At 35.3% G+C, this 27,924-nt stretch overlaps 1 protein-coding gene across 4 annotated transcripts in view; it reads right to left on the bottom strand.

Moving 5' to 3' along the window:
- Window positions 1-5,619: 5,619 nt before the first annotated feature.
- Window positions 5,620-27,924, bottom strand: part of PCNX1 (pecanex 1) — an 88,559-nt gene continuing 66,254 nt past the window's right edge. For all 4 annotated transcript variants that reach the window (XM_087921732.1, XM_087921733.1, XM_087921734.1 and 1 more), the window contains 14 exons: window positions 27,101-27,209; window positions 26,755-26,884; window positions 25,829-25,887; window positions 23,871-24,086; window positions 23,143-23,396; window positions 21,592-21,822; window positions 21,057-21,157; window positions 19,343-19,493; window positions 17,633-17,863; window positions 16,322-16,596; window positions 15,574-15,779; window positions 10,727-11,166; window positions 9,821-9,961; window positions 5,620-9,257 (listed from right to left, as the gene is read on the bottom strand). In XM_087921732.1, the coding sequence (XP_087777858.1) occupies window positions 9,117-9,257; window positions 9,821-9,961; window positions 10,727-11,166; window positions 15,574-15,779; window positions 16,322-16,596; window positions 17,633-17,863; window positions 19,343-19,493; window positions 21,057-21,157; window positions 21,592-21,822; window positions 23,143-23,396; window positions 23,871-24,086; window positions 25,829-25,887; window positions 26,755-26,884; window positions 27,101-27,209 (2,685 nt within the window). In that variant the 3' untranslated portion in view covers window positions 5,620-9,116. The remainder of the gene's footprint in view (window positions 9,258-9,820; window positions 9,962-10,726; window positions 11,167-15,573; window positions 15,780-16,321; window positions 16,597-17,632; window positions 17,864-19,342; window positions 19,494-21,056; window positions 21,158-21,591; window positions 21,823-23,142; window positions 23,397-23,870; window positions 24,087-25,828; window positions 25,888-26,754; window positions 26,885-27,100; window positions 27,210-27,924) is intronic.

The following is a 27,924-nucleotide window of genomic DNA, read 5'->3' as shown; positions in this document are numbered from 1 at the left end:
AAAAGGACATTTTGGTTTAAGGCAGTTGATACAGTTTCCAAGGAGGTTTGCTCATGTCTGTGGATTCTTTTGTGGTAATAAGGTATTGTAGATGTTTTGACTCCCACATCTTGCTTTGAACTGTTGATTATCCATCATGGTTTCATTTCACCGGACCATTAACACAACACTATTTTAGATGATTTTGCATCCATCGTCTTGGTATTAAAATGCTTTCATCTCTGTGCCTGAATCCTGCTTGTGCTTACTTTAAGAACTGAAGTTTCAGTGAAATCCTTCTGTTTACTATGCAATTATGGGGCTTTATGGGGCTCATTCCTAGGAAATGTGCAGTGATAGTCACAAAACAAGGTTGGATTGTTGTTGCCATCTGCTGGGGGCATTGTGTTAGTTCACAAAAAAAATTCAAGGGGTAAAATCCAAAACTGGATTGTTTTGAAAATAAAACAAATGTGTTTTTTGCTTGGGAACGCTTCATTAAGAAATAAGTACAACATCGGCAGTAATGTGTAAGCACTCTACCAAAGGAATTGGTTTGGAAAACATAAAAAATAACATAATGTGCCTGGGATTTCCGTAGGGCTCAAACTCACTACTTGGAAAATTGATTCTGTGTTTCCCATTGATAGTTATAAAAATAAATAGTTATTTAAAAAAAAAAAATCCCACAGGAACTTAAGGGGACTTAATCACGCCAAATTTCCAACTAAAATGTGCAGGTATTTTCTGCTTTGCTTCTTACAATTTTTTAGTTAAATAAAGGGGGGGGGGAGTTTACAATCAAACTTCCCTATAATGAGCTAATTAGATCTAGTAAGTTTTAAATTAAAATGTTCAGATTTTGTTTTCAATAGAAAGAGCCTCTTTTGAGATTTCCAGGAAAAATTCACATATGTATTTTGAGGGCAACTCTTGCAAAATGGCCCAAAGTCACTTAGGTGAGATAGGTGTGTAGACATTTTATAAATAAATAATATTCCAGTACACAAATAGTCGTAACCAAAAAAACTGTAAATATTCATAAAGTTGTATGTTATCATTTGTGGAGTAGGGACGCTGCAAATAGGAACAGGACTATTATATTTGCTGTCTTGAGTTATTTATAAAAAATAATCAAGGCGGATTAAAAAGTATCTTAAAAAAATGGATTGTATGTGAATTGCCTTTCTTTAACCCCCGGTTATTTTAAATTGTGTGTGCAAGTGTGTGCATGGTAATTTGTACAAACTATCTATACATCACAGGTATATCTTAGCCAAGATGGCAGGTTTCAAACAAGCATAGTCATAAATATCAGATACGCAGATACTGTGAGAACCTTATTTTGAAACTGGCTTACTTGGCAGAAGTCTTGCACATGATTTGGCAAGATTAGTATCTTTATTGCAACAGAAAAGAAATGAATCCATAAACACTGGGAAGATTTCAGAACAATGGCAGAACCAAGAAATCAAAGCCTTTAATGAAGATTACACTGCTGGTTTTCAATTCTAACCTTTTTCCTGCTACCTTTCTAAACCGATAAACAACTCTAGATGGCCATAGAAGGCACCTGATCATTGTTGGTATGATGGTATTTTGTAGTATGGGAACTACTATTGTTCCTGCTTTATTTACTTCATTTCTTCCCCCACTCCCCATTAAAGAATTTTGGTAAATCAGAAGAGGTTTGTTTTTAACTCAAATGCCGCCAAATTTATTTTAGTAAATTTTTTTTTTTTATTTATTAAATTTGTTAGCTACCCATCTCTTGACAAGGGGACTCTGGGTGGTTTACAACATTAAAAAAAATCATAGAAAGCAGAACACAACAAGAATGATAAGGAGCAGGGAGACAAACCCCATCATCTTCTAATTACCTGTCCTGGGTTGCAAAGTCTTCAGCTCTCAGGCTTGTCCTTGAGAGAGGAAAAAGTAATAAAAAGTACTGGACAGTGATAAAAGTACATAGTAACGTATTAATTCAGTACTTTTATAAAGCACAAGAATTGGAGGCTTTGGAAAAAACCTTCCACCATAATTATAATCTATAAATCAGGAAAACTCAATTTTATACTTTCTATGCTTTTTTCCCCCTTTAGTGAAAAGAAAAATTGGAGATATAAAGTAATTTCACAAGGAGACACAGACTTATCACATGCATACAGGACTAAGTCATAAAAATTATGGCTTAAGTATAGCATATCCCTCCATTGTAGTTTACTTTTATATGCAACTCAGACAAATATGGATTACTGCACTAAAAGAATTTTGGCTTAACGTTTGTGCTAAATGCAACTATTTCCTGTGTCTCTCTCAGTAAGATGAAGGTCTAGGCCAGGGATTGCCAACCTTTTGGACTTCAGGGACCACCAAACTCATAATTTTAAATCCCAGGGACTGCTAACCGGTTCTGTGGGCGTAGTCCAATTTGTGGGTGTGGCTTGGTGGTCATGTGACTGGCTCAGCATGGCTTATATGTAAATATTATAAATATTTATATAAATATTGATTTTTTTATAAAAAAAGAGCAACTTTTCCCCAAAATCAGGCAAAGCAGGCAGGCAGATTGAGTTGCTCACAGAATCACTGAATCACTTAGAGATCTGTGTTCCTGCCATCGGCTAGCTCAGTCTGCACTGCTTCAGTCCTAAGGAAGGTTCAGCTCTCTAAAGGTTAGCTAGAAAGCAAGAAATGCAACAATTTCCTGCTTTCTAGCTAATCTAAATCTCCTAGCACAGCAGAATAGCTGATGGTCGGAAAAAGGAAAAACAGCAATTTAGCAGGCAAGTTTGCCCAGTAAGGAGTGGGTGGGGAGGGTTCCCAGGGGCCATGTAGGCAGCACAGCCTTGTGTTCCCGCGCAGCCTGGATTAATTGCTTTGGGGGGAGGGCTTTGCAGGGACATTTCTCTGCAGACCACCAAAATTTTCTCACGGCCACCAGTGGTCCCCAGCTCACCGGTTGGCAACCACTGGTCTAGCCTACATGGAACTCCTGAGTTTTTCCAAAACAGATTACGGTTGTGGCGAACACCAGTGTCAATGTGATAGGTTTAGGAAGACAGCAACAGCAATTGCACTTAAACTTATATACATTCCAAAGTGCTTTACTTTACAGCATCCTCTGAGCGGTTTACAAATATCAGAATATTGCTCCCAACAATTTGGGTCATTTTACCAACTTTGGAAGGATGGAAGGCTGAGTCGACCTTGAGCTGGTCAGGATTGAACTCCTGGCTGTGGAGTGTTAGCCTGTAATATTGTGTTTTAACTACTGTGCCACCGCAGCTCCTAGATATTAGATTGGGATTATGCAGAACAATGTTCAGGGCCTATTTTAACCATGAAGGCTAATTGGGCTCTTTGGACTGTTTAACCCCAATGACAGAGTTATTGCAGTGGGGGAAAATAGAGGGTTGGTACATATACTATGGTAAGCTCCTAGAAGAAGGGCTTGATGTAAATCTATAGATTAAATGAATCAAAATAAATGTTCAGTCCTAATAAGAATCACCATTAAACAAGTCTTCAATTAACCACATCACTATTTTTTAATTTTTTTTTAACATGGCCCAGTATAGTACTTTTGGATATGCTCATTATATTTTTATGAATCTTTCAATTTAGTCAAAACTATTTTCCCAAAAAGGTACTTTTTCCCATCAGAATGTGATAGAAAATATTTTCAAAATATTCCCAAGAACTACTGTGCCTTCTAATTTTGTTAAATTTGCAGGATACCGCCTCATCAAATATAAAATGACTTATTCTGGCTGATAGGTAAAACAAAAGCATGTGGATGTTAAATATAGTTTTGATATTTCTTAGGGCAAATGATTTACATGTCTTTGCTCATTTCCACCCCAACCTCCCAATTATATACATTATGTACAATTATGTATATAATTATAACACTCTACATGCTTTTTGTTTATATCTTTTTGACAGTTGTCTTCACTCCTATTTCCCATTCTATCCCAATCACTCTATCTTGTTTTTTTATTTCTCACACAATGTACAGTAATTCTGTCTGTTTCATTGTGCTCCAAAGTGCACTGTATTGCCAAATGACATCAGTTTCCCTATTAAAATATTGGCCTTTGTCTAGCACAACGCTCGTTCTCTCATCTTCCATTGTCTCATTTCACTTTCAGAATTATTTACATCTTTCATTGTTCCAATATAATTTGCAAAATGCCTTGCCTTTCCACTCTACATCCAACATTCCTTCCTGAAATTTTACTTATTGGCACTAGCTCCTTAAATCAGCTTCTGGGTTGTGATCAAAATCTCTGGAGATCATTTATTGTGGAAGAATGGTCTATCTGGTAAAAATGAGAAGTCTGTGAAGTCTCTGCATCAGTTCTTAATTTAATCAGAGAATTACTGCATGGCTAATGGCCATAAACACTCTTTATTCCTTGGTTTATCTGGTTTCATATTTTGTATACATTTGCAAAAATTCTTATAGACAGGACAAAAGCAATGATAAAAATAAAACTAGGAAATCTATCTATCCAGGTTTTGAATGATTGATTTTTTTATCTTTCTGTATTCTGTCATTCTACTTAAGTAGGATTGGTGCATTTTATTTCTTTTGGCATGTTTCTCAAATCCACATATTCATGATTTCGATCATAATTCAAAGTGTTGTATACAGAAAATCCCCTCAAATATACCCGCTGTTAGAAAAGGTCACTATCAGAGGGTCTCTTTTTACGTTGGTTGTCAAGTGATCTTACCTCAGCCTATGTGTGTGACTCTGTGTGTGTGTATTACTGATTACTATAATTACTATAATCTTATATAAGACCAACCTCAATTTTGGGCTTAAAGGGGTTAGAAAGGGATATGCCCTTCTGAAATTAATCATGAACGTAATGAGAATAATGATAATTGCAGGAGCTAAAGTATATAGCATGGGTACAATAAACTGCACATCTGAAAAATGCAAAACAATAAATGACAGCTTTGGAGTTTGGCAATAGAAGAATATATAAGGTCATTTCTATTCAAAGAACAGAAGAGAAGGTATAACTTAACCAGAACGTTTTCATCATTGTTCTTCAAGGGAAAGAGAGTTAATGAAACATAACAGCATCCATGTGTAGTTGTTTAAAAGTCTTCAATATAAAAAAATGAGCATGAAAATAAAACAAGGGACAAGAAGATTTTTTTTAAATTTCATTGTTTCTTCACTGTCAATACTGTCTTTTCAAAGCAACATGTTACAAACAAATCCTGTCAACTTTTCCCAGTTTTAAACAGCAACAATATTTACAGGCTGTTTCAAACAACATACACACATCCACACGCTCATACTCTCACTGACACATACAAAGGACACATAACCCTATCCCTGGCAAGTTCTCCATATGCTGGTAAATGCAAAGCACATATTCCATTTTCCAACTCATTTTATCTTCACCCTCCCATTATTTAAGGTAATAATTAGCAGTTCATTATCTGGCCGAGTTCATAAAGAAGTAACAAGTCTGATTTGTAACCTCTGTGACTTTTGTCATCCATTTGGGTTGTCTGTAAAGTAAGTAAAAATATCTAAATGGTATTTTCAAATATGTTTGCTGATGAACGGTGTATACAAATCTATGAAGCCTTTTAGAGCAGCCATCTTTTAAAAAAAATTAAGGAAAACTACATGTGGGCAGTAGCTCCCACCAAGGTCTTATGTACTCACCACCATTTTACTAAGGCACACATTAAATACTGCTATAATTCTTATACTGTCTAGCATTGCGGGGCTAATGGCATCAAGTTACCAATCACCAAGTAGGACCAGACAAGTAGAACTTATATAATAGGTAAGAAAAATCTCTCTTAATAAAATTAGGTATATAAAACCTGGTGGCTGAACCTACAACTAATATGAAATATTTAGGTATGCTTTGAAAAGCTCTTTCAATTGCACTAATCCACTGGTAGAGTTATTACAACTTAAAATATATGGAACTGAAGGGCTGGCATCACTGCTTCATGTCATCTGTTAAGAAGGCATTTCAGTGTCAGTTTGGGTAAAATGTGTCCCCAAAACTACATTTTCAAAGGCCTCTTCCATAACACTCTGTACCATCTATTAAATATTTTCACATAACATTGCAACTAGTCATTCTTCAACAGCAGCAAGCATGGGTAGAAAAAGCAACAAAGGGAAAAAAAAACACCACCTTGTAAAAGTTATAATTTTTCAAAAACATTTCCTTCCCTCCATATCTATTTCCTAGGTTACAAGAACATATACAGAATATTGAGCAATTTAAGATTTTGTACTTTATGAAAATTAAAGCATTTCACGAGGTAAAAGAAATTTCTCCTTTAATTTCCCAAAATATTAACTGGGAAGCTAAGTATATGTCTGTGATTTTACATTAAATTAGTGCCTAGTTGGATTATCAGTTTATTATGCATATATTTATAAACATTGATAATAGGCAAATTAACTTTCATAAACTTTTTCTACATAAATATTATAGCTTAATCTAGAAATTAATTTAGTGTGTTACTAGTTTTGTACAAGGCTTAGTATCAAATGCAAAAAAAATTGTACAGTTTTCAGAATGCCTGTCCCAACTATTTGGAGAAAATAAATGAAGAAAGCTACCAAGTCCATATATGAAAAGCTGCAAAACAATTAATTTGGCTTCCAAGCTCATATACCGCAACAAGCAAAGAAAAAAATTTCAAAAACACTAAATAGTTAATCCTACATAAAAGATCATCTACCAATTTATTGGAAGATGAACATCTTAAAAATCTTGAAATAAAACTAGATATATATATTCTCATGAATGCTAATTAGATGAGATTTATATCTAACAAAGATGTGATTGAGATTGTGCTAATCAAGTAATTTGTTTTCAATTGTTTAAACTAAATTTATCACATTCTAAATGAATGTAGATATAATCATACCGGAAATCTCGAAATTATCTTTTCTTTCAATATAACAGTACCTATTTAGTTTCAAATGTAGTCAGTAACTGTGGAGTATCCTATGTCACAGAGTGGCATTTTTGTTCTTATTAATAATTAAAAATATCTTATCAGAAAAATCCAATTTTCCATATTACAGTGTTCATTGCCTCATTCAAGCTAACCTTCAAAAACACTCTTTATCAATGGATTTAATATATTCAAAATGACTGATTAATCTTTTTGAAAAGTAGATTGCATTTTCTTTCTATTATTGAGAAAGTCAAAAACATAAATGAATATTTAATTGTCAACTAAAATGTGAAGAGAGATGTCTGACAAAAACTCAGAAAACGGTTTTTCTCTTGTTCATAAAATGATGAAAATGTGATAGCATCAGGGTTTAAACTGAGGGCATTCAGACATTAGCGGGTGGATGTATATTTTACCAGAACAGCAAAATCTTTTTGAACCTTTTTTCTATATTTTATTATAAATGCTGCTTCCCTCCCAAATTTTGTGGGTTTCAGATACTTGCAAGAATTATCTGCAGCAGTGAACAGCTTTGCAAAGTATGGTCAAGATTGTAATACAGTGAGAATGGCATTTGGATTTTATTTTACTTTACTTTAATATATTTAGCAAGCTGCAAAGGCTGTTTTTATGGTATCAGATTGTTCCTGTTATGACATTTGACCATGTTCATTCATTAAGTGTACAATGGTTATGTTTCACTGCAATTTCTTGCTTGTAAGATCACCCATGCATAGGAATAGTTCAAAAATAAAAGATGGCTGCTTCTAAAAGCTACAACTGCAAATTATTCTGTTTCCCACTGAGCTCAGAGTTTCAGAAGGAAACAACCACTACATATAAAACTTTCCATTAACATTGTGAGCAAGTCATAGAAACAGCAAGATAAAAAATTGCAACTTTGTCCCCTTTCTCTGTTGGTGTTTGAGTAACTTGTTTCCCTGAAAACACACACTAAAAATTCCAATCAGTAAAAATCAATGATAAGCAACATAAATCAGTTTCACAGTTATATGCAAAGTACAATTATTACAGAATATATAATTATTGAAAATAAATTCAAGTCACAAAACATAATAGCAACTAAAGGGAGCTAAAACGCAAAATGATACAGATAATATGATACAACATGCCTTCTGATTTTTATCCTTTATTTTTTAAAAAAAGTAAACTATTTTGCTTAATAAAGGAGTAAGTCCCAAAACAGAGATAAAGTCACAACCTTATTTAAAACAATGTATCTCATCCAGTTTTCCATAAAAAGAAAAGCAAAGGAGCCCAGTAATATATTTTTGTTGACTCCATATTGGAAAGTAACAAAAGTAGAGGAAGAAAATGCACAATTGTATGATTGAGTCTGTTATGTAAAAAGACAAACTTTACACTATCAATTGGTTTCACCGTGAGTTAGGCTTCCCTGGAGTTTTATTATATAATTACTGGTTAATCCATCATATATTGTAAATAGGACAGAATAAATAAATTGTTGGGCATTTTTTTAGCCAAAAATGAACCAATAGTATTTCCTACCATCATATGAATACGGAGAAAGTGGCTAATCCCAAAGGCAATTTAAATAACGGTATTTTCTTTTATATCTATCTATATATATATTTATATCAATAAATGTTCTGAGCAATCTCAGATTTTTGTAGTGCATTGCCATAAAAAAAAAATAGTGCAGTTTTCTCAACGATCTTTTTTTTTCAACTTAGAAGAAATAAGAACTTTAAAATCTGGTTACGCTTGCAGTAAATGAAACATTCTATTCAGCTTCACACTGACCTCGACATTTATACAATTTTCAGCTGCTTTAAAAAATGAACTGAATCTACATTGAGACAAAAATTTTTTGGCAAGATAATTAGAAAGATGAGATGCTCCTGTTTTGAAACTTGGAAAATGTGGGGTTGTTTTAAAGCATTGCAATGGATAAAATAATGGATAAAGCAAAAGATATATCCTGTTTACCCTTCGTGCACAATATTTTCTTCAGTAGCTAACTTGAAAAATATCATAAGCACCCTCTTAATTCTTTTGGAGACTGACATCTACTCTTAAGTTCGTGTTCAAGTCTCTTCCTTTTACTTGAGCTGTTAAGAGTATCCTTTTGAGGCTCCTTATTTTATACCTAAACATTATGGAGATGACTAGATGTTAATTGTCGAAGAAGGTCACACTTCAGCCCCAAGTTCCAGGACTCCAGTTTCAATCACTGCAACATATTTGTCTTCAATTTGGACGAGCAAGATGGTTTTGTCTATATGGGACCTATGCCCTGGATCTCTGCTGCAAGGCACCCAACGGTGAATCACCTAACAGGGATAGGAAGCAAATATATATATATATATATATTTATATATTCAGCAGTAATACTATAATTTTATCATTCTGAAGTAGTACATGCAGGATGTGTGAGAAGATCAAGATTAGGCTTTCAGGTCTTACTTATCTATGTTGTTGCTCCAGCACAGAAACTATTTTGATTCTACTCTTGAAAGTTATTGGCAAGAACCTCCTCTGCTATAAATACTGAGAATAACATAATAATAGAAATATTATCGTATTTCACAGGAGAAAATACCTTCTAAAAAGCATTCAGAACTGAAACAAGGGACAGGAAATGTCATACTTTGGTAAATAAATGCATTTCTTTATGTATATTTCCCTCGTGGATTTAACATACTATGCTCTTACCTCCCAAGAAACTATGCAGAATTGGTTGGGTCTTAAGTTATGATGCAAATTCCTGTCTATCGTTATAATTTAGAATTTGTAAAATTAGCTTTTTCTTACTTATCCACTTTTTGAATTCACACGTAATCAGTATAACCGCTGAGCATGCCAATAGCAAAGGCGGCTGAGAAATGAAACTTACATGGCCTTCCATGCCTTCTTGAGGATTCCAGTCTTTCCAGCTGTTTCTTCCAGCTCTTAGTCTTATCATTTCATCTGGCCATTGCAGTTCTTTTCTTTTGGATAAGTTGATCCCTTCCAAAACCTGGCTAGGATCTATTATCTAAAAAAGAAGCAGCTTAAAATTAATGAGTTTGAAATGCCCCATTTTGAAGAAGTTCAAAACTTTTTCAACTCGAAATGTTTTGCATATACCCCCCAAGTATAATTTGACTCCAAACACTATAAACCACAGACAGCAAAATAAGAAGGGAGATGTGTTTCCACAACCTTTAGAGAGCCACAGGTTTCACACTCCTACAACTAGTTTGAGTAGAACACAGAGGAAATGTGATATAATTCAAAGTTTCCCATTAATGCTTTTCTTAGCTTCCAGACTTGGGTCATCAAGCTGGGACCTCAAACCAACACTAGACAAACAAACTTATTTAATGTAAAAACACTGAAATGTAGAGAATCAAAGAAACAAATAATTGCTTAATTCCCCACCTAATAGCATTGTGATAGCATTATAGAAAGCTGTTGAAACAGCTTTAATACTTAACTTACAGCATATTTTTTGTGAAATAAAAAGATTTTTATTCCCTAACCATATCTTTGCCTTATTCATTCTCTATTCTTTAGCAAATGTACACCTGGAAGCACCATTTTCAAAGTATAGCCCAAGAACAGTGCAGCCCTAGAGAATACCAGCTGTTAAGATGTGTTACATCTGAAAAACTATTAGAATTAGTTCTTCATTCAACAGTGTTGCATTCCAGAAGTGTAGGGAAAATTAAAAAATTAAATACTTAACTGTCCAGGCATAAAAACAGTCATTAGATAATAAAGGGGATATAAACCAGATCAATTCCTACATTTCATGTACCTGAATTCTGTAAACAACATCATCCCTTTTGGTTTGTGTCTGGTTCACAGGGCTCACATTTGTGCCTGCCTGTGAATCAGTGACATTTGTCATTCCTTCGGTCCCTAAAAAGCCAACAAGGGCATGTTGTTTGCTGGCTGGGATGCTCTGACTGGAACTGCTTGAAGAAGGGAGACCATGCTGCATACTGGCAACACCAGTCTGGTTAGCGGGTTCCATCTGGTTCACCATGGACAGACGGGACTGTATGGACGATGGAAGATTGCGAAGGGAAAGCTGGCTGGTGGAAGACCGTCGGCAAGGCACAAAGCCTGTGGTGGATGTCCGGAGGGATGAGTGACGACTGCTGTAGCAGTAAGTTGACTGGCTGGCAACTGAAGCACGAGCTGGGGAATGTCTGATAAGGCTTGACTGCACAGAATGAGCACTCTGGCTGGTGCCTAAAAATAAAATATATGAGCAAGAATAAATGAAGTTATTATATGCTATATAATGATGTGTGTGTGTGTGTGTGTGTGTGTGTGTGTGTGTGTATGTATGTGTATTTATTATAGGCTATAGTTTGTTTATTCCAGGGATGTAAATTTGAATGGAAAATTGGAAAAGCTATTGACTTGGATGTTGTTTAAAATTCAAATTAGATTCTGGATCAATTCCTTTTAAAAGCAGCAATGCCTATTAACTGATTTCACATACACTGGAGAAAATGTGTTTGATAACTAAATAGAAGTCCCTTCAACTTTATTCAACAATAAATTTAATTACCACCGCCCCTTTCCAGGTCTTTTAAGCCTGATGCTCTTAATCACTGGAAGTCAGGCTGTTTCATCACTGGGGTATTCTAAGAAGAGACTGACAGTCACTTGTCTGAAATAGTATAGAGTCTCCCTATACTATTTGAGCAGAGGGTCAGACTAAAAGACCTCTAAGGTCCCTTCCAGCTCTATTCTGATTGATTGATTGATTGACTATTGCTCTGTATGATAGTTGTCAAAATGTCAGCAGCAGTTTATTTGTTCTGGATATTTTAGTTTTGGATATTATCATATGAGGAACAATAAGGCATAAATAAATCTGTTTAATTTGTGTAGTTGGTTTCTACAAAGAACTTCCCACATAGTGAAAAATAACCCTAATAAACTATTTAAGATGGTCTTGACATAATGTGCAAAATAAATTCAGACCTTTCATTGGGTAATGAAATGCAAATGTCATATAATGTAATTAATTAATTAATCATTAAATTGATTTACATATGAAAAATATGATGAGTTGTTGGGTTCAAACAATAAAAACAGCATAAGGGAAGTGAAAAACAAACAAGGACTACCAAGAATGGATCCAATAAAAACAGAAACTACTCAAAAGGCCATCTAGCCTCTCAACCCCCAAAACCTGAAGTACATTCTAGTTTTAACACTTTTTAGTGCTGGCCTTATGGAAAGCTAGCAAAGTTGGAGCCAATCTGGTCTTGGGGAATATGGCTTTCCATAGAGTAGGTGCTGATGTCACAACAGTGATTGGTCTCATTCGAGACGACGAATCTGCATACAGATAGGAGGTGATACAACTTGCCTCGTGGTGTAACCGGAACAACCTGAACTGAACATACTCAAAACCGTAGAAATGGTGGTAGACTTTAGAAGAAAACTTCCCATACCACCACATCTTACAGTACTAGGCAACACAGTATCAACAGTAGAGACCTTCAAATTTCTAGGTTCTACTATATCACATGACCTAAAATGGACACCTAACATCAAAAACATCATCAAAAAAGCACAACGAAGAATGTTCTTTCTGCGCCAACTCGAAAAGCTCAAACTGCCCAAGGAGCTGCTGATATAGTTCTACAAAGGAATTATTGAGTCTATCATCGGCACCGCTATAAACTGTCTGGTTTCGTTCTGCAACCCAACAGGACAGACACAGACTTCAGAGGATAATTAGGACTGCAGAAAAAACAATTATTACCCACCTGCCTTCAATCGAGGACCTGTAAACTGCACAAGTCAAAAAGAGGGCTGTGAAAATATTTACAGACCCCTCACATCCCGGACATAAACTGTTTCAACTCCTTCCCTCAAAACGACGCTATAGAGCACTGCACACCACAACAACTAGACACAAGAACAGTTTTTCTCCGAAAGCCATCACTCTGCTAAACAAATAATTCCCTCAACACTGTTCAACTATTTACAAAGTGTACACTACTATTACTGTTAATCTTCTCATCACTCCTTATCACCCATCCTCTCCCACTTGTGATTGTAGGACTGTAACTTGACTATTTCCTAGTATGATTTGATTGCTTATTGTACCCTATGATTATCAATAAGTGTCATACCTTATGATTCTCGACTCTTGACGAATGTATCTTTTCTTTTATGTATACTGAGAGTATTTACACCAAGACAAATTCCTTGTGTGTCCAATCACACTTGGCCAATAAAGTATTCTATTCTATTCTATTCTATTCTATTCTATTCTATTCTATTCTATTCTATTCTATTCTATTCTATTCTATTCCATTCCATTCCATTCCATAAAAGACATGTTTCCGAAGTCCTGTATCATTTTCTTTAACTGAAAGCATAGGAGCATGCCTCTCCTGTCACACCTAGTAGGATAGGTAGAAACAACTGGTGAAATATATTCTGACAATAATCTGGCTACCTTCAATTGTAGGTTTTATGGAAGAGAGCCAACACTTTGAATTCCATCTGGATGCACACTGGAAAAGACTGGAGCTTATGGAACTGAGGTGTAATATGGGCATATTAAGGTGCGCCCCATTTCTACCTGCAGCACTGCATTCTAGACCAGCTGCAGCTTCCGGATAGTGATAGAGTACACAGCCATGACTATGCATAGAAGTAATCTACTCATTATATGACCAAAGTAGGAATGATCATGAGCATTGTCTCCTGAGGCAGGAAAATGCACAACTGCTTTACAAAACAAAAAGGTCTCCTAGACATGGCTATGACTTGCTTTCTGGAGTCAAGAAGAACCTCTCAATTTTTGCAGAAGATCTGTTTGGGGCAGTGCAACCATAACCAAAGATGGAAAAACCCTGGATCTGGGAGACCCTAAAACCATGGTCCCTCAGTCTTGCCAGGGTTGAGCTGAATCCTGTTCTCCCCATTCAGACCACTATTGCACTTATAGCTCAGCATAGCAATAGCATGCTGATGATGTCCAGATTTGTACCTGCAGATACAAATCTGGGCATCATCAGCACGCTATTTATATTATTATTATTATTATTATTATTATTATTATTATTATTATTATTATTATTATTATTATTATTATTAGTTTGTCATAGTCCGCCAGATAGTCTGTGGAGATTCTCAGACATGGTTGTCCAATGGTGCTTTTTCAGGATTTAACTGACTTTTTTTCTTTGAAGACCAGATAAACCTCCAAGTGCCTCAACAATCCTCTACAACAGGGGTGTCAAACTGTCACTGATGGCCCACGTGCTGGATGCATCAGGAGCAGGCCACGCCCTCCCCAGCTCCATGAAGGACCATACGACACATGACGGCAACGTGACGCAGCAAGTTTGACACTTGTGCTCTAAAAGCTGTCTGCAAAAGGAGTATAAATCTTTCTATTCTCCACCATCCAATCAGAGCTAAAAAAGCTTCTTGGATGAGAAGTGAAATATCTTCAAAGAAAAAACAAGAAAGTCCATTTGCTTCCTGAAAAGAGCATCTTTAGGACAGTCAGCCAAATATTTGGCATGGATTTGGCATTCCTTCCCAAAGACCTGGAATAAGCAGGATTGAAGCAACTCTGAGCAGCTGAGTATCACCCCTACTATTGGATGAGTTTGCCAAGCTGCTTCATATAGATGAGAAATAGGAATGGGAAGATCAATTAACCTTGAGGGATGGATGCATGAGCTAGATCTCTCTCTTCCCTCCCCGTCATCAATGCTAACCAGAACTGGTCCTGAAGAAAGGAGGAAAATCAATGCAAAACTGTACCTCCCACTCTTCAAAGCTGGTTTCGAAGTGTACCACAATCAGTGGTACTGAAGGGCACTAAGAGATCAAGAATAGCCAGGTTGGACATACCTCCCATATCTCTCCCACAGAGGTCATCCATAAAGGCAATCAATGTTATTTTGGTCTCAAACTCAGCTGAAAAGGGTCAAGATAATCTGTTTCCTCTCTAAAGCTGCTGTACAACTACCTTCTCGACAGCCTTCTTTAGAAAGAAAAGATTGGAGATGGAATCAGCATTATCCTAAAAGGTTGAATCCAGTGATGGCTTTTGAGCAGGGCAAACTACTGGCTCTTTAAGCAGTGGCAAGACCACTCCCTCGCCAAATGAGGAATTTGCTAGTGCCATAGCCATTTGTCATAACCCAAGGAAGCCTTGGCTAACCAGGAAGAATATGGGTCCATGCACAGATGGCTAAAGTAAGAGTTCCAAGAATCCTTGTCAAACTTTTCCCAGATAACCAAGGTAGGCTGAGTCTGCTCAAGGCTAGAGTCCAAACATGATGTTATTACTATCAAACGGCTACTTTAGGATGGGTCTGAGAATTTTCCATTTGGAAAATATGTGCAGCTTCATAATATTGAGATTTTGGAAGACAAATTATGTCTTTTATATGTGTGCTGATCTTTGTTATCTTTACCATTACCCTCTGCAGAATCACCAAAGCTGCAAGGTGAATGGATGGAACGGGGCCTGTGGATTCCAAACATGCTTAACATATGCTGTTGATGGGAAGACAGAAGTTAAAACAACATTTCAAAGATTAATTATCCCAATCTGGCAGTGAGGTACTTGAATGCATACACTCTTGGGCACTAGTTCAGTTTTACCTAGAGTGACTGGATGAGAGGCGACGGGGGGTTGCAGTCCTACTCCAGATCCCTGTCCAATAGTTGCATTCCCACCTCCTTGAGATACGCTGCTCTGAGAATCGTTCACAGTTGCACTATTACTTGTGCAGGAAGTACCACCTCCAGCATCCGAATCTTCAATGTTTCCTCCACTGTTGCAACCAGCACCACAGCCTTTTCTTAACCTGAACATAACAATGATAATAAATAAAAAAACAACAGCAAGCAGACGACGAAAGTAGTTATCAGATTCTACCAAAATCTTGTAAAGTCATATCTTGACGTATTATTTTCATGTTTATTTATCCTATGTCCTACTTTTCTTCCAGAAATTCAAGAAGAAACAAAACAGGTAAGATTGCATTGCCTAATTTACCTTCAGAAACTTACAAATCATCTCTGGAACTCCAGAGAAAAATAGGATATATTAAGGGAGCATTCTGTACCTGAAACAGAGTTTCACAAAGAGCAAACTTTATCCATAGTTAATGTTTGCAGGAGGTTCAACTGACTGTTAAATTGACTGGGATTAAACTGACCATCGACAAAATACTGAAACAGACTTTCTACATTTCTCATAAAAGCAATATTCTTCTTTTGACAGGAATCTTACTCTGAGTTTGCATCACAAAAAGAAAAGTGGTTAAAAAAAAAAGCTTTATAGTGTACCATTCTAATTAAATATACAAAAATGAGAAACTGTACTCTGGATACCACTTTTACTCACCTGTGCCATGTAGACACTATGAAGTTCTTGATGTTTCCCAGACTGATGGCACCACCCAGAATTTCTCTTAGCTGTTCATGACTATCGGAATATGAAGTTGTCAGAGGTGAGACATAAATTGGGTATCCAATAGGCTGATCACAAGATGAATTAATCATGTTCCTCAAGGCTTGTTTTGCATTTTGGATGCTCCCTCTTTCTGGGTTTCGATTGCGTAAGAAGACCAACTCTTGCTGCTGCCCAGCCCAAAGGCCACGGACACATTCCTTATTTACCTGCAAAAATACAGAAATCAGGAAGGTATTTAGGAAAATAGTGAGGAAAAATGCAAATCGGACAGCTATAACTACATGAATCTTATGACATCAAATATTCACTGATTTTATCAAATAAATCTACTAGCACAAAAGTGGTCTAAAATTACAACCATTTTTTAAACGTCCCAAAAGTGCTTTTTTTAAAAAGCCAACTGAACTTTCTTGGTTTTTTTTTCCTTTGAACACATTTCATTTCTCATCCAAGAAGCTTCTTTGGTTCTAACTAACTGGTGAGGAACTGAAGAAGCATCTTGGATGCGAAGTGAAACATTTTCAAAGGAAAAAAAAAAAACCAAAACCAAGGAAGTCCAATTGCCTTTTGAAAAAAAGCATCCTTGAGACAACCATGACCTGGATGATTGAGACTCTCCACAGACGCTTTTTAAATGCATACCGAAAACAGGATATAGACACGCACATGCACACACACTTCTATTCTAATCATAAATACCCTTAAGATTTAGACAATTTTAAAATTGTACATTAAAGTTTTACCTTTTAGAAAAATAACTAAAATTCATTTAATTACTTCAGGAACATGCGACCTTTGTATTTAACTTTATGAAACACATTCATGCATATATTATATCATTATTTATTCTACTTCTAAGTGTTGGCATAAACAAATTTAAAAATTGCTTATACACAAGAAATAGATAAAAACTGTTATTAGCATGCTGTAGGAAGTGAGATATAACAAGGTAGTGAGTGATACACTTCTCACAATTTTGGAATGAAACATAAAATATAATTGTTTTTTTAAATTTCTTCCCTAGTCTGCAAGTCGTGCAGATTTCCTTAATCAAAATATTAAAAAACCTAAAATCATTTAACATCAGAGAATTGCTTAACACAACCACAGCATTTAAAAAAGGAATATAAAAAAATCAAAACACCAATTTCATACTAGAAAGTAATAATTGCCTATCCTCCCCACTTATTACATCTCATCCTATAACAGGTGGTCTCATCCACCCCATTAATATTAACTTACTTTAATGACTCTGAAGATTAGATAGCGCTTGTTCAGCATGATGATCTTGTATTCGTTGGTGCCATCATCCATCACATGGCGAAGGGCAAGTAGGGAGGGAGAATTGGAAAGTACAGCACTTCGCCAAGCCGGGTCCCCCTCATGAGCTATAACCAGATTTTGTTCATGCGTTGTGATAGCTTCATAGAGAACAGCGGGATCATCATATTCATCGGGAGAGGTGAAATGATCCTAAACCAAAGAGTAAAAGCACTGTTTAATATGAGCCATCACTGTGAAAAGATTATATTCTAGTCCAGTGTTACTTAGGCTTGGCAACTTGAGGATGTGTGGACTTCAACTCCCAGAATAGCAAGTTTGGCTGGAGAATTCTGGGAGTTGAACTTCACACATCTTCAAGCTGCCACTGTTGAGGAACATTGTTTTAGTCTATACTAAAATTATACCGTCAAAGTTTATATTCATCCAAATTCAATTATTGAAAATTGCATCATTATCAGCTTAAGAAAAACATTAAACAATGAAGAATGCTCCCAAAATTCTAAGAGTTGAAGTCCACAAGTCTTGAAGTTGTCCAGTTTGGAGACCCCTGGTATAAGCATTCATAGATCACGGTCTAGGCTTTAAGCCGAGATGTAAAACATCACAGCCATATGTTTCTTCAGGGATGGATTTGTAACATCTGGCACCATGGCAACACCAAATGCAATTAACAAACATAGTTCTTCTCTTTTCTCTTCTCTTTACAAAAAGATGTAAAAATTGCACTAGCTTTTAAGAAATGCAAATGAAACCAATATATGCTTCTGAAAATTTGGCATTAAAAATGAGAAAATAGCCAAACAATGGAGACCAGGGAAATTTTGATAAAACATTACCAGGGAAATTTGCAGTCAGTGACAATGAAAAGTATAGTCTGTTTCCCTTCAATTCCTAGATGCTCAATTCTTCCCTTCTCCATTAATTCCAACCATTTTCCCCAAATTTGCTCACTTCATATAACATTTCTTTCCTACATGAAGTAATCTTGCAAAGAAAAATGGAAGCTGTTTTTTTAAAAAAACAAACAGATCTGTTAAAATATCTATTCAAAATATCTATTCACTCTAGACTGAACTGCTGATTCTGCTAATATGGACAGTAAAGCAAATTCACATAAGGTACATACATATCTTTAATTATGAAGCTATTTGTGAAAATAAATCCTGTTCAAACAGGTGACTGAAAAAATTTCAAAGCCAATTTATTTCTTGGAAGTTAAATTAACCCTTCCTGATAAATTATCCTAAATAAACTGATAAAGAATGGTATCACCAGTCATTATCCATGTATTTTTCAATCTACTGGAACAACATTATTTTAATACATTTCAATTATGCATACAAATACATGTGTGAAAAAACTTCATTTATTTTATTCAATTTCTATAGCCAACCATCTCAGTGAGTCATTCTGATAAATTTATTAAATTTACCAGATGATATATAAGTAATTACTTGCCTGAGATGAGTCGAAACAGAAATTGAATGAATGAATAAAACTAACACTGAATTGATTTTTATTGTGTTTATTGGCATTCATTTCCCAATTAAACCTTTTCCTCATACATTACTAAAAACGACTCCTTTTGCTTTTGAATCCCTTACCCACGGAGTTTGAGTTATAACAATCTATATAACTTTTGGTTATGTATGTAAGCATTCTTTATACCTGATGCAGTTTTAGTGACATGCGTATTCCAGGAACCACCACTTTTCTCAGTAATTCCATGTCTGCAAAAATCCATTCATCTCGAATTGATGATATACGAAAGTCTCCTTTAAACAAGGCATGGAGCCCATACAGGAAAGATTCCAGATTACTGTTTGGTTTGAGAGAGAAACCCCAAACATTAAAGCAAGCATTCAGCATTCTAAAATTAGTTGAAGAAAGTAAGACTTTCATTTCTATATAAACATTATGGACTGCCAAAGCAAATTTAAATTGCCATCATAAACAAATATAAATCAGGAGAGTTTAAAAAAAAATCCTGACAATCATTCTTCAGTTCCACATCTGTTCTGGCTATGTATTCAAGCAATGGCTGAAACACTAAAAGAAAACTAATAACCCTCAAATTGGCAGAAAAGTGGCATAAATTATTTGGGTTAATGAGAACAGTAGCAGTTCTATCTGGAAACTTCCACTACCTTGTACTCTGCAAGTATTTACTGAATAAGCACCTGGCCTATTTATTCACTGACAAATTATTTCTGTCTCTCAGAGTCTTTTACTTCACTCAGAAACAATTTTATACTTATTCTATTCTTGAAGTTCAGGAAAAGATTTCTGAGGTTCCTTATCATTCATTCATTATGTGTGCTAAATTTCTTTATTCATTTTACAAGAGACTGACAATCCTAGTGGAGAATATATGTAGCCCATAGTTGAACTATTGGGTTCTTGACATTCTTCAAGTTCTCTTTTCTTCTTCTCAATGTTTATAGATCGATCAAATAGGAACTCGGTGCTGGTCAATGACTATATTAAAATCAAAAGATCCAAAAATGCAAGCATATTCTTTACAGCAGTTTCTCAACTTTCGCACCTTGAAGATATGTGGACTTCAGCTTCCGGAATTATGTTACTTGAAGTCCACATATTTTCAAGCTGCCAAGATTGAGAAACACAACTTTAAAAGTTTGTCCCTCTGAGAAATCAGCCATTTACAGACATACTGAAAAAAGGTGTAGTTATGAGCCATTCCAAAACGGAAGCAACCATAATCAAAGAAAGGGGCCAACAGATCTAAGTCCATTTTTCATCATCCTGCACTTATTAACCATTGCCAGAACAGGAACCAGCAGTAAACTATCAACCAAAGAAGAAACAAATACACTAATCAAAGCAGGGAGTAAACTTTACTCCACCATGTACTTGATGAGGTTAGCTAGGCTGGCCATGAAATATTCGGAGGGAGAAAAGCAAGCTCAGGGAATGCCAAGAGCCCAACAAACAGTTATACTGCATAAAGGAGTTGCAACTTTTTAATTGAAAACATTTTCTTATGATCATTTAGATGAGGGACATAAAGGCCAAAAAAAACCTAAATACTAAATGTTTATGGAGGAACAGTGCAGCAGGATAAGCTTCCTCTCTCCTGTTAATTATCCTGTCAGAATTTGTCACTAATATTTAGAGACTGAAATCAGCTACTCAAATCTGGTAAGTCAAGTTAAGAGTGGGAATGGAAAAGGGTAAAGCTGTATTCTAGGGCAGGGGTCTCCAACCGTGGCAACTTTAAGACTTGTGGACTTCAACTCCCAGAATTCCTTTGCAAAGCTGGCAGAGGAATTCTGGGAGTTGAAGTCCACAAGTCTTAAAGTTGCCAAGGTTGGAGACTCCTGTTCTAGGGGACCTATTCTGGAATAATAAATAAGAGTACCTAGCCATATGATGTGAAGCAGTTCCTAGAGCTCTTCGACCAAGAACAGACAGCCCGTAGCAAAGGGTAACCAGAGAAGAATCCTTATCTGCATTGAGTGGCTTTAAGTAAAAACAAAAACGACAAAAAAAGTGAAAACATTAGGTAAGGCATGTAAGATGTTTGTGTGTGCATAATACCATTACGTTCCATCATATAATTCAAACTGTAATTTTTCATCATCGTTTTCTACTTTCTTAAGAAAAAAAAGTGAAGAATAATACCCAAAATGGGACATATACTTTCACTTTGATAAAAGTTGCTGCAAGCTTTTCTGTTCCATCATCAGCAAATGGGATATTGTATTACTGAGCAGGTTCTTGGTAGCAGTCAATTCCCTTCAGAGCAAATACAAATACTTTAAACAAATATATATAAAACGGGACTCAGCTAAGAAGTTCAACTGCCAATTCTTCCACATTTTCAGGATTTAGATGCTCTGAGAGATAAGATAGCATATCTTCATAGGGTTTCTTAATCATTCCAAAGTACTTACTTTTTCTCTCTGAGAGCAGCAATATTCTACCCAGTTGAGATAAATTATACAAAAACTTTCTCTTGAAATCCCTGCTAGCCGATGATCATAATCCTCATCAATGTTCGGATTAAATGTAGGGTCTACATCTACGTAATTTTGGTCTGCGCATTGCTGCAGTCCTTCCTGCATTGTTTCATTTGATAACCATTCCTCTAGCTTGGGAGAGGATATTACATAATAGATGATACCCTACAAGATAAAAAAAATAAAGTTATTACAATATATTTATTTATTTACTGAATTTATATTGCCGCCTATTCACCCACGGCAACACAAGGCGGCTTACAGAATTTAAAACCATATTTAAAATAAAAAATAATAAAGAATACATATAAAAAGAGAATAGATATAAAAAGTAGGAAAAATGGATTGATGTAATTAAAATAAGAAACCTCATATTATTCTAGACATATAGACAATAAGGTATATTAGAAGTAATTATAGATACCTATAATAAACCACACATGATACTTGTTGATGTATATAACAATGATGTATATAATAAGATTTATAAGATATACATATTTGTCTATGCCAAAATGTTGATACAAACATGATTGAGATTTGTATTTGTGAAAATGTAATAAAAATTTATTTAAAACTTAAATAAAAAACAATAAAAACTAACAAATATATACACACAATTGTAACTTTTAAGTGTTTAACAAACATAGAAAGAAGGATTAAACACATCCTCTGTAGATGTTGAATCCTGAAGGTTTGTTTACCAGACCCAAACCATAGTACAGAAAGGAAAGGTAAAGAAATGGAAGAAACGAAAATACCCAGATTTATTGTTTTTCCTGTTGGTTTACAGGAACAAATGTGAAACCATTTAGAAGAATAGTTTGTAAAGTACTTATTATTGTTAATTTCTCTGGGTGGATTTACATTTGAAGTTCAGACTCCTTACACATTCAACCCCAAAGCAACTTTGCTCTCCAGTGCATTTCTAGCCAATGTGATTTTTTTCCATAGACACATTACCACCCTTTCTTTTGAAAAGAATTAAAATATTGGTGTAGAGGTAGTCCCCAACTTACGACTACAATTGAGTCTTAAAATTTATGTTGCTAAGCGAGATAGTTAAGTGAATTTTGCCCTATTTGTTTACCTTCTTTACCAGAGTTAAGTGAATCACTGAAGTTGTTAAGCTAGTAACACAGTGATTAGGTGAATCTGGCTTCCCCATTGGCTTTGCTTGTTAGAAGGTCACAAAAGGTGATCACATAACCCCAGGACACTGCAACTGTCATAAATATGAGTCCGTTTCCAAGCATCTGAATTCTGATCATGTGACCATGGGGATATTGTAATGGTTGCATGTGTGGAAAAAGGTCGTAAGTCATTTTTTTCAGTGCCATTGTAAATGTGAATATTCACTAAATGAACTGTTGTAAGTTAGGATGACCTCTATATCGCACATATATTAACAGCATGGCTAAAACAGCTTAGTACTCATTTGTAAAGAGGAAGGTGATTCTACATTAGAGATGTTAAGAGATGTACCTTGACATAGTATGTGGTGAGTATTTTTCTCAGATCAAAGACCTGAAGCATGGAAGCAGCACTGTTGTCAGTGATGCTGTAACCCTCCAAGACATACTTTGTGACAAGAACTTCCCAAGCGAGCCAACGCTGGCCGAAGGCAGCATTAAAAGACAACACATGAGGGATATGACCAGGTTCACAGCAACAAAACCCTTCATCTTCTTCAACCCCTTCAGTGATGGCTTCTACTTCTCGCTGCTGGCAATAAGTTCCTGAAATGAAAAAAGTAATTCTTAAAAATAGGAGCATTAACAATATCAGTTCTGATAATTTAAAAATAATGATTGGCACTTGCTATCTGATAGAAAATGGGATGAGTAGCATTGGGATAAATAATTAAGGACCTTCATGTGTTCATGATCATTTGATCAGTGATGTCTGTTATCATAGATTTTCTTTAACTACAATGCATATACCATTGGAAAGATGTCAGAAATTACTAAAAGAAAATTCACTAATGAAAGAAAAAGCAACAGAATATTTGTTGAAGTGTTTGAAGAAAGAAAAGATTAATTCGTCTGAGGTTACAAAATGAATTTTGTTCAGCTCTGTCAATTTTACCCAGACTCAGAGCATCTCAATCTAAAATATTTATTAATCCAATGGACTACATTTGCATGTTACAATGTCTGAAGCAGAAAGTAGCACAGGAAGCTTAATTAAAAGTGCATTCACATAGATTTTACCTCTGAATTCAAGCCCTCTCAGTTGGAAGGTGACTAAGCCATTGCCAATCTCTATAAGGTGTACAAGTGCATTGAGGTAGTCAGAAGCAAGAATAAAGCAATCTCCAGTACTGTAGTTTCCCCATCGCCCCAAGAGTAAATCTCCACACAGGCTGTGCTGAAGGGAGCGAGTTAAATGTTCATAGAAGATTGAATTCAAGTTATTATCATCAGAACCTACATGGAGGAGAAAAATAATACAATATACTAAAAAACATAAATTTATTTATTTATTTTTACAATTCTACTGAAAAATCATCCCAAGATATTACAACAGACTGGGATAGATAGGTGATCACTTTAAGAGCTTTTACTAACTCAACATCTGCCTTTTAGCCATATTATTTCCACTGTAGAAACATTAACATAGGTGGCTCTCTTGGTATCAAGGTAAATTTCTTAGGTTAGGGCACCCCAAAAATGAGAGATCAGGAATTGAACCATTCGAGGAACTCAAGATAGTAGCTACAGCACTTTCTTCTCCATTTTTTCTACAATACTACTATACAGAGAGAGACAAAGTAGAAATAAAAGATCTGCACTCTTTAGTGCCTAGCATATAGGATTAATGTTTGCCCCGGTTAAGGTTAATTAGTTACTGTTTTACAGATAGTTCCCTCATCTTTGGATACGCTCTTTTTGAAAAGAGGAATCCAGATAAGAGGACAAGTTGCTAGAATATATCTGGTAGTTTAAATAGGGATTGTGCAAAGAGGAGTATTTACAAGGACAGAAGCAGAATTTTGGGGTTTTTTCCCCAGAAAAAAACAGGGAAAAAACATAAAAGACTCTAGAATTATTCAGATGATAGAAATAGGAAATACTAGTAACAACTCTGAAGTTGCAGTTTGAAAAAATGTGGTTCTTTAATTGGAGAAAAAGATTTCATCTATTAGTTGAATTCATCTACTAGATGAATACAGGTAATCCTTGATTTCTAACTACAATTGAGCCCCAAATTTCTGTTGTGAGAAATTTGTTAAGTGAATTTTGTATCATTTTATGACTTCTCTTGCCACAGTTGATAAGTGAACCATTGCAGTTGTTATCTTAGTAAACAGTTGTTAAGTGAATCTGTCTTTCCCATTGATTTTGCTTGTCAGAAAGTCGCAAAAGGAGATCAACATGACCCTGGAACACTACAACCATCATAAATATGAGTCAGTTGTCAAGCATGTGAATTTTGTTCAAATGACCATGGGGATTCTGCAATGATCATAAGTATGAAAAACGGTCATATCATCTTTTTCAGTGTGACTGTAACTTTGAAAGGTCACTAAATGAACTGTTATAAGTCGAGAACTACCTGTAGTATATATCACATCATCTAAGAAGACAACTGATAAAGAATATAGATAAAATCAATAAAACAAGCAAGATTTGAATGATTATGGAATGTAGTATCTAAGAATGAACTGTCTTTGCTGCAAATAAATTTCAAGTAAATTACTAACAATATCTACAAAACAAAACAAAACAAAATTCTTATTAAGATTTATCCTCCATAATATACTTCTCAAAGACAGAATCCTAATGTATGTTATAAAAGCAGGTATATACTGTTGCAAAATATCACCTTTCATCAGGTTAAATGTGTCCCAAAGGTACTTTTTTCAGGAGGCAACTGGACTTTCTTGTTTTTTTAAAAAAATTTAAATCCTTCCATTCCCCACTATCCTGTCAGAGCTGAAGAAGCTTCTTGGATGAGAAGTAAAACATCTTCAAAAGAAAAAAAAATAAGAAGTCCAGTTGCCTCCTGAAAAAAAAGGACCTTTGGGACAACCATGACCTGGATGACTGAGAATCCCTACAGATTTTCAGGTTAATTTTGATTTGCATAAAAAAAAAAAGGTATGGACTGAATTGAGCCATTGCATAATCCACTCAACAGCTCACCCACCTACTTTCATCAATATTACCTGGGTTTCTGTCAAGCTGAGAAGCCAGTCTTGTGTTTGAGTGGTCCACTCGTTTTGTGCTGAAATAAAGACAAAAAAGTAGTTACTTGTGCTCCTGAAATGCCTTGAAATGAAGCCCCACAGGGTACTTCTTCTATCTCTTTTCCTACCATTCTACCTTCCAAACAGAGGGTCATTTTTACATGCCTTATCTTAAAATAAGTAAGGGAGAAACATATGTAGAAGTTAATATACAATAAGAGTTTTCCCCAATTGATGCTCTTCAAAATATTTGACTCCCTGCTACACTATTCCTCTTACAGAACTGACAACAGGACGATGAACAGTGCTAGTTCCAGTCATTTGTTTTCTTCTTGTTTTCTGATAAGAGGGGCTGAGCCAGATATGCTTTCTGGGTGTGAAAACAGATCCTGTCTGTTTTTCAAAGTTCTGAATGATACTTCCATGAATGTTGTGGCAACCAGAAAGCTAAAGTTTACAGCTGCCATAAAAATCCATTTTAGGAGGCCATAACAATAAATAAATCAAAACATTACCAAAAGCAGGAGAAACAAATTGAATAATGGTTCTTTAAATTCTGGCAAGACTTGCTAGAAAAACATATCAAAATGAGAATGTCTGGCCAGAAAAAAAGCAGATTCTTCTGCACTGAGAAACTCAAATCTTTTCCACTCTTTAAAAAAAATATTTGATAAATGGAAATATTTGAAGCTCTGAAGTTCTTTTTTTCTCTCTTAAATTTAAGTTATATATTCAGAATAGTCAGTATCAAGAAAAGAAACATTATTTGTGCCTTTGAGATTAAAACATTTATTTTAAATTCTAGAGTGAACCAATCCAACAATTTCATGAAGAAATATTTTATTTTTCAACGGATTACAAATATACTATACATGAAAGCCTTGTATGATTTCAGTAACACCTACTTGTAATCTCTCTCCCAGAACTTGACAGGTCTGACATAAGAGGTGATAAATATTGCACTTCCCAAAAAAGGGTTCAATGGGGTAGAGAAAAAGGCAGACACGATTGCCTGGACAAACAGCATTGCGGAATCTACCAGACAATAAAGTTAAGGATGCCATAATTGTTACTCAGATCTCTTATTAGCAGGATAGAATGAAGCTGGATATTGTCCCCTATTATTTTTTCTTACGACATTGAGCACCTGAATTCATCTTTGCTTTTTGTAATCACTTAACGTATATTTCCTCTACTAGATTTAGATTTCAGGAGATCAAATTAAAATAAGCTTGAATTTCAAAAGGATACGGGGCACAGCAAAGGGTTGGGCGAAAGCATGGAAAGCAGATCCCCATGTGATTTGCCAAGGAGCAATGTAAGTGTACACAAACCTCAGTTTGTAAAAAAGTTCCCAAAGCTACAAAAGAAATCAGAATAAAATATTTAGAAATATAAGCCCCAGCAGGAGTAGCAATACAGAAGCATAATCAGGCATGGATTTTATCCTCTTGAAACATGTGCAAAATAACTTTTTCATTAAGGCTTAAGGGAACTCAATGTGAGGGAGCCAGAGAGACCTGCCCACCGCATCCCAGTTGGCAGATTTTTGTGTGGTAAGCATTCCCTGTTAAACCGATTAAAGACACTGTCAATGACAGAAATGAAGTGGAATTTTTCTGGGTTCCCTTTTAAAATAGAGGGGGGAAAATACCATGACATTGCCATTTATTTTACATTGTAAGACTAGGAAAATTTTAAAAGTAGAGCGGGTCGTCACTTCTGATGACTTCATGTATTTTTGCCCATGTATTTTTCTTGGCAACAAAGCATTTTTTCAGTAGTTTATGCTGGCTTACTCTGGGATATTTTTTCTCAGATTCACAGTTTTTTGTCTACCAGATATCCTGTTAAATCTCCAATGCAAATTTGTCCAATTACCCAATTTTACTTTATATGTCTAATATGTACAATTTTGTTTAGTTTTCTGAGATTAGCTAACGTTGATCAAAATGCACATGGGATAGCCTACCTTTATACTTGGTACCATAACAATTCCTGTTTATCTGTTTGATTATTAATTTGTGTACAGAAACCTACACGGTGTTTCAATTAGTAACAAGGCGTACATCACA

This window comes from Pseudonaja textilis, chromosome 1 (genome assembly GCF_049901715.1).
Source record: "Pseudonaja textilis isolate UNSWEBS1 chromosome 1, rPseTex1.2, whole genome shotgun sequence".
Lineage (NCBI taxonomy): Eukaryota > Metazoa > Chordata > Lepidosauria > Squamata > Elapidae > Pseudonaja > Pseudonaja textilis.
The sequence above is the reverse complement of the archived record's forward strand: the minus strand, read 5'-3'. Positions and strand labels throughout refer to the sequence as shown.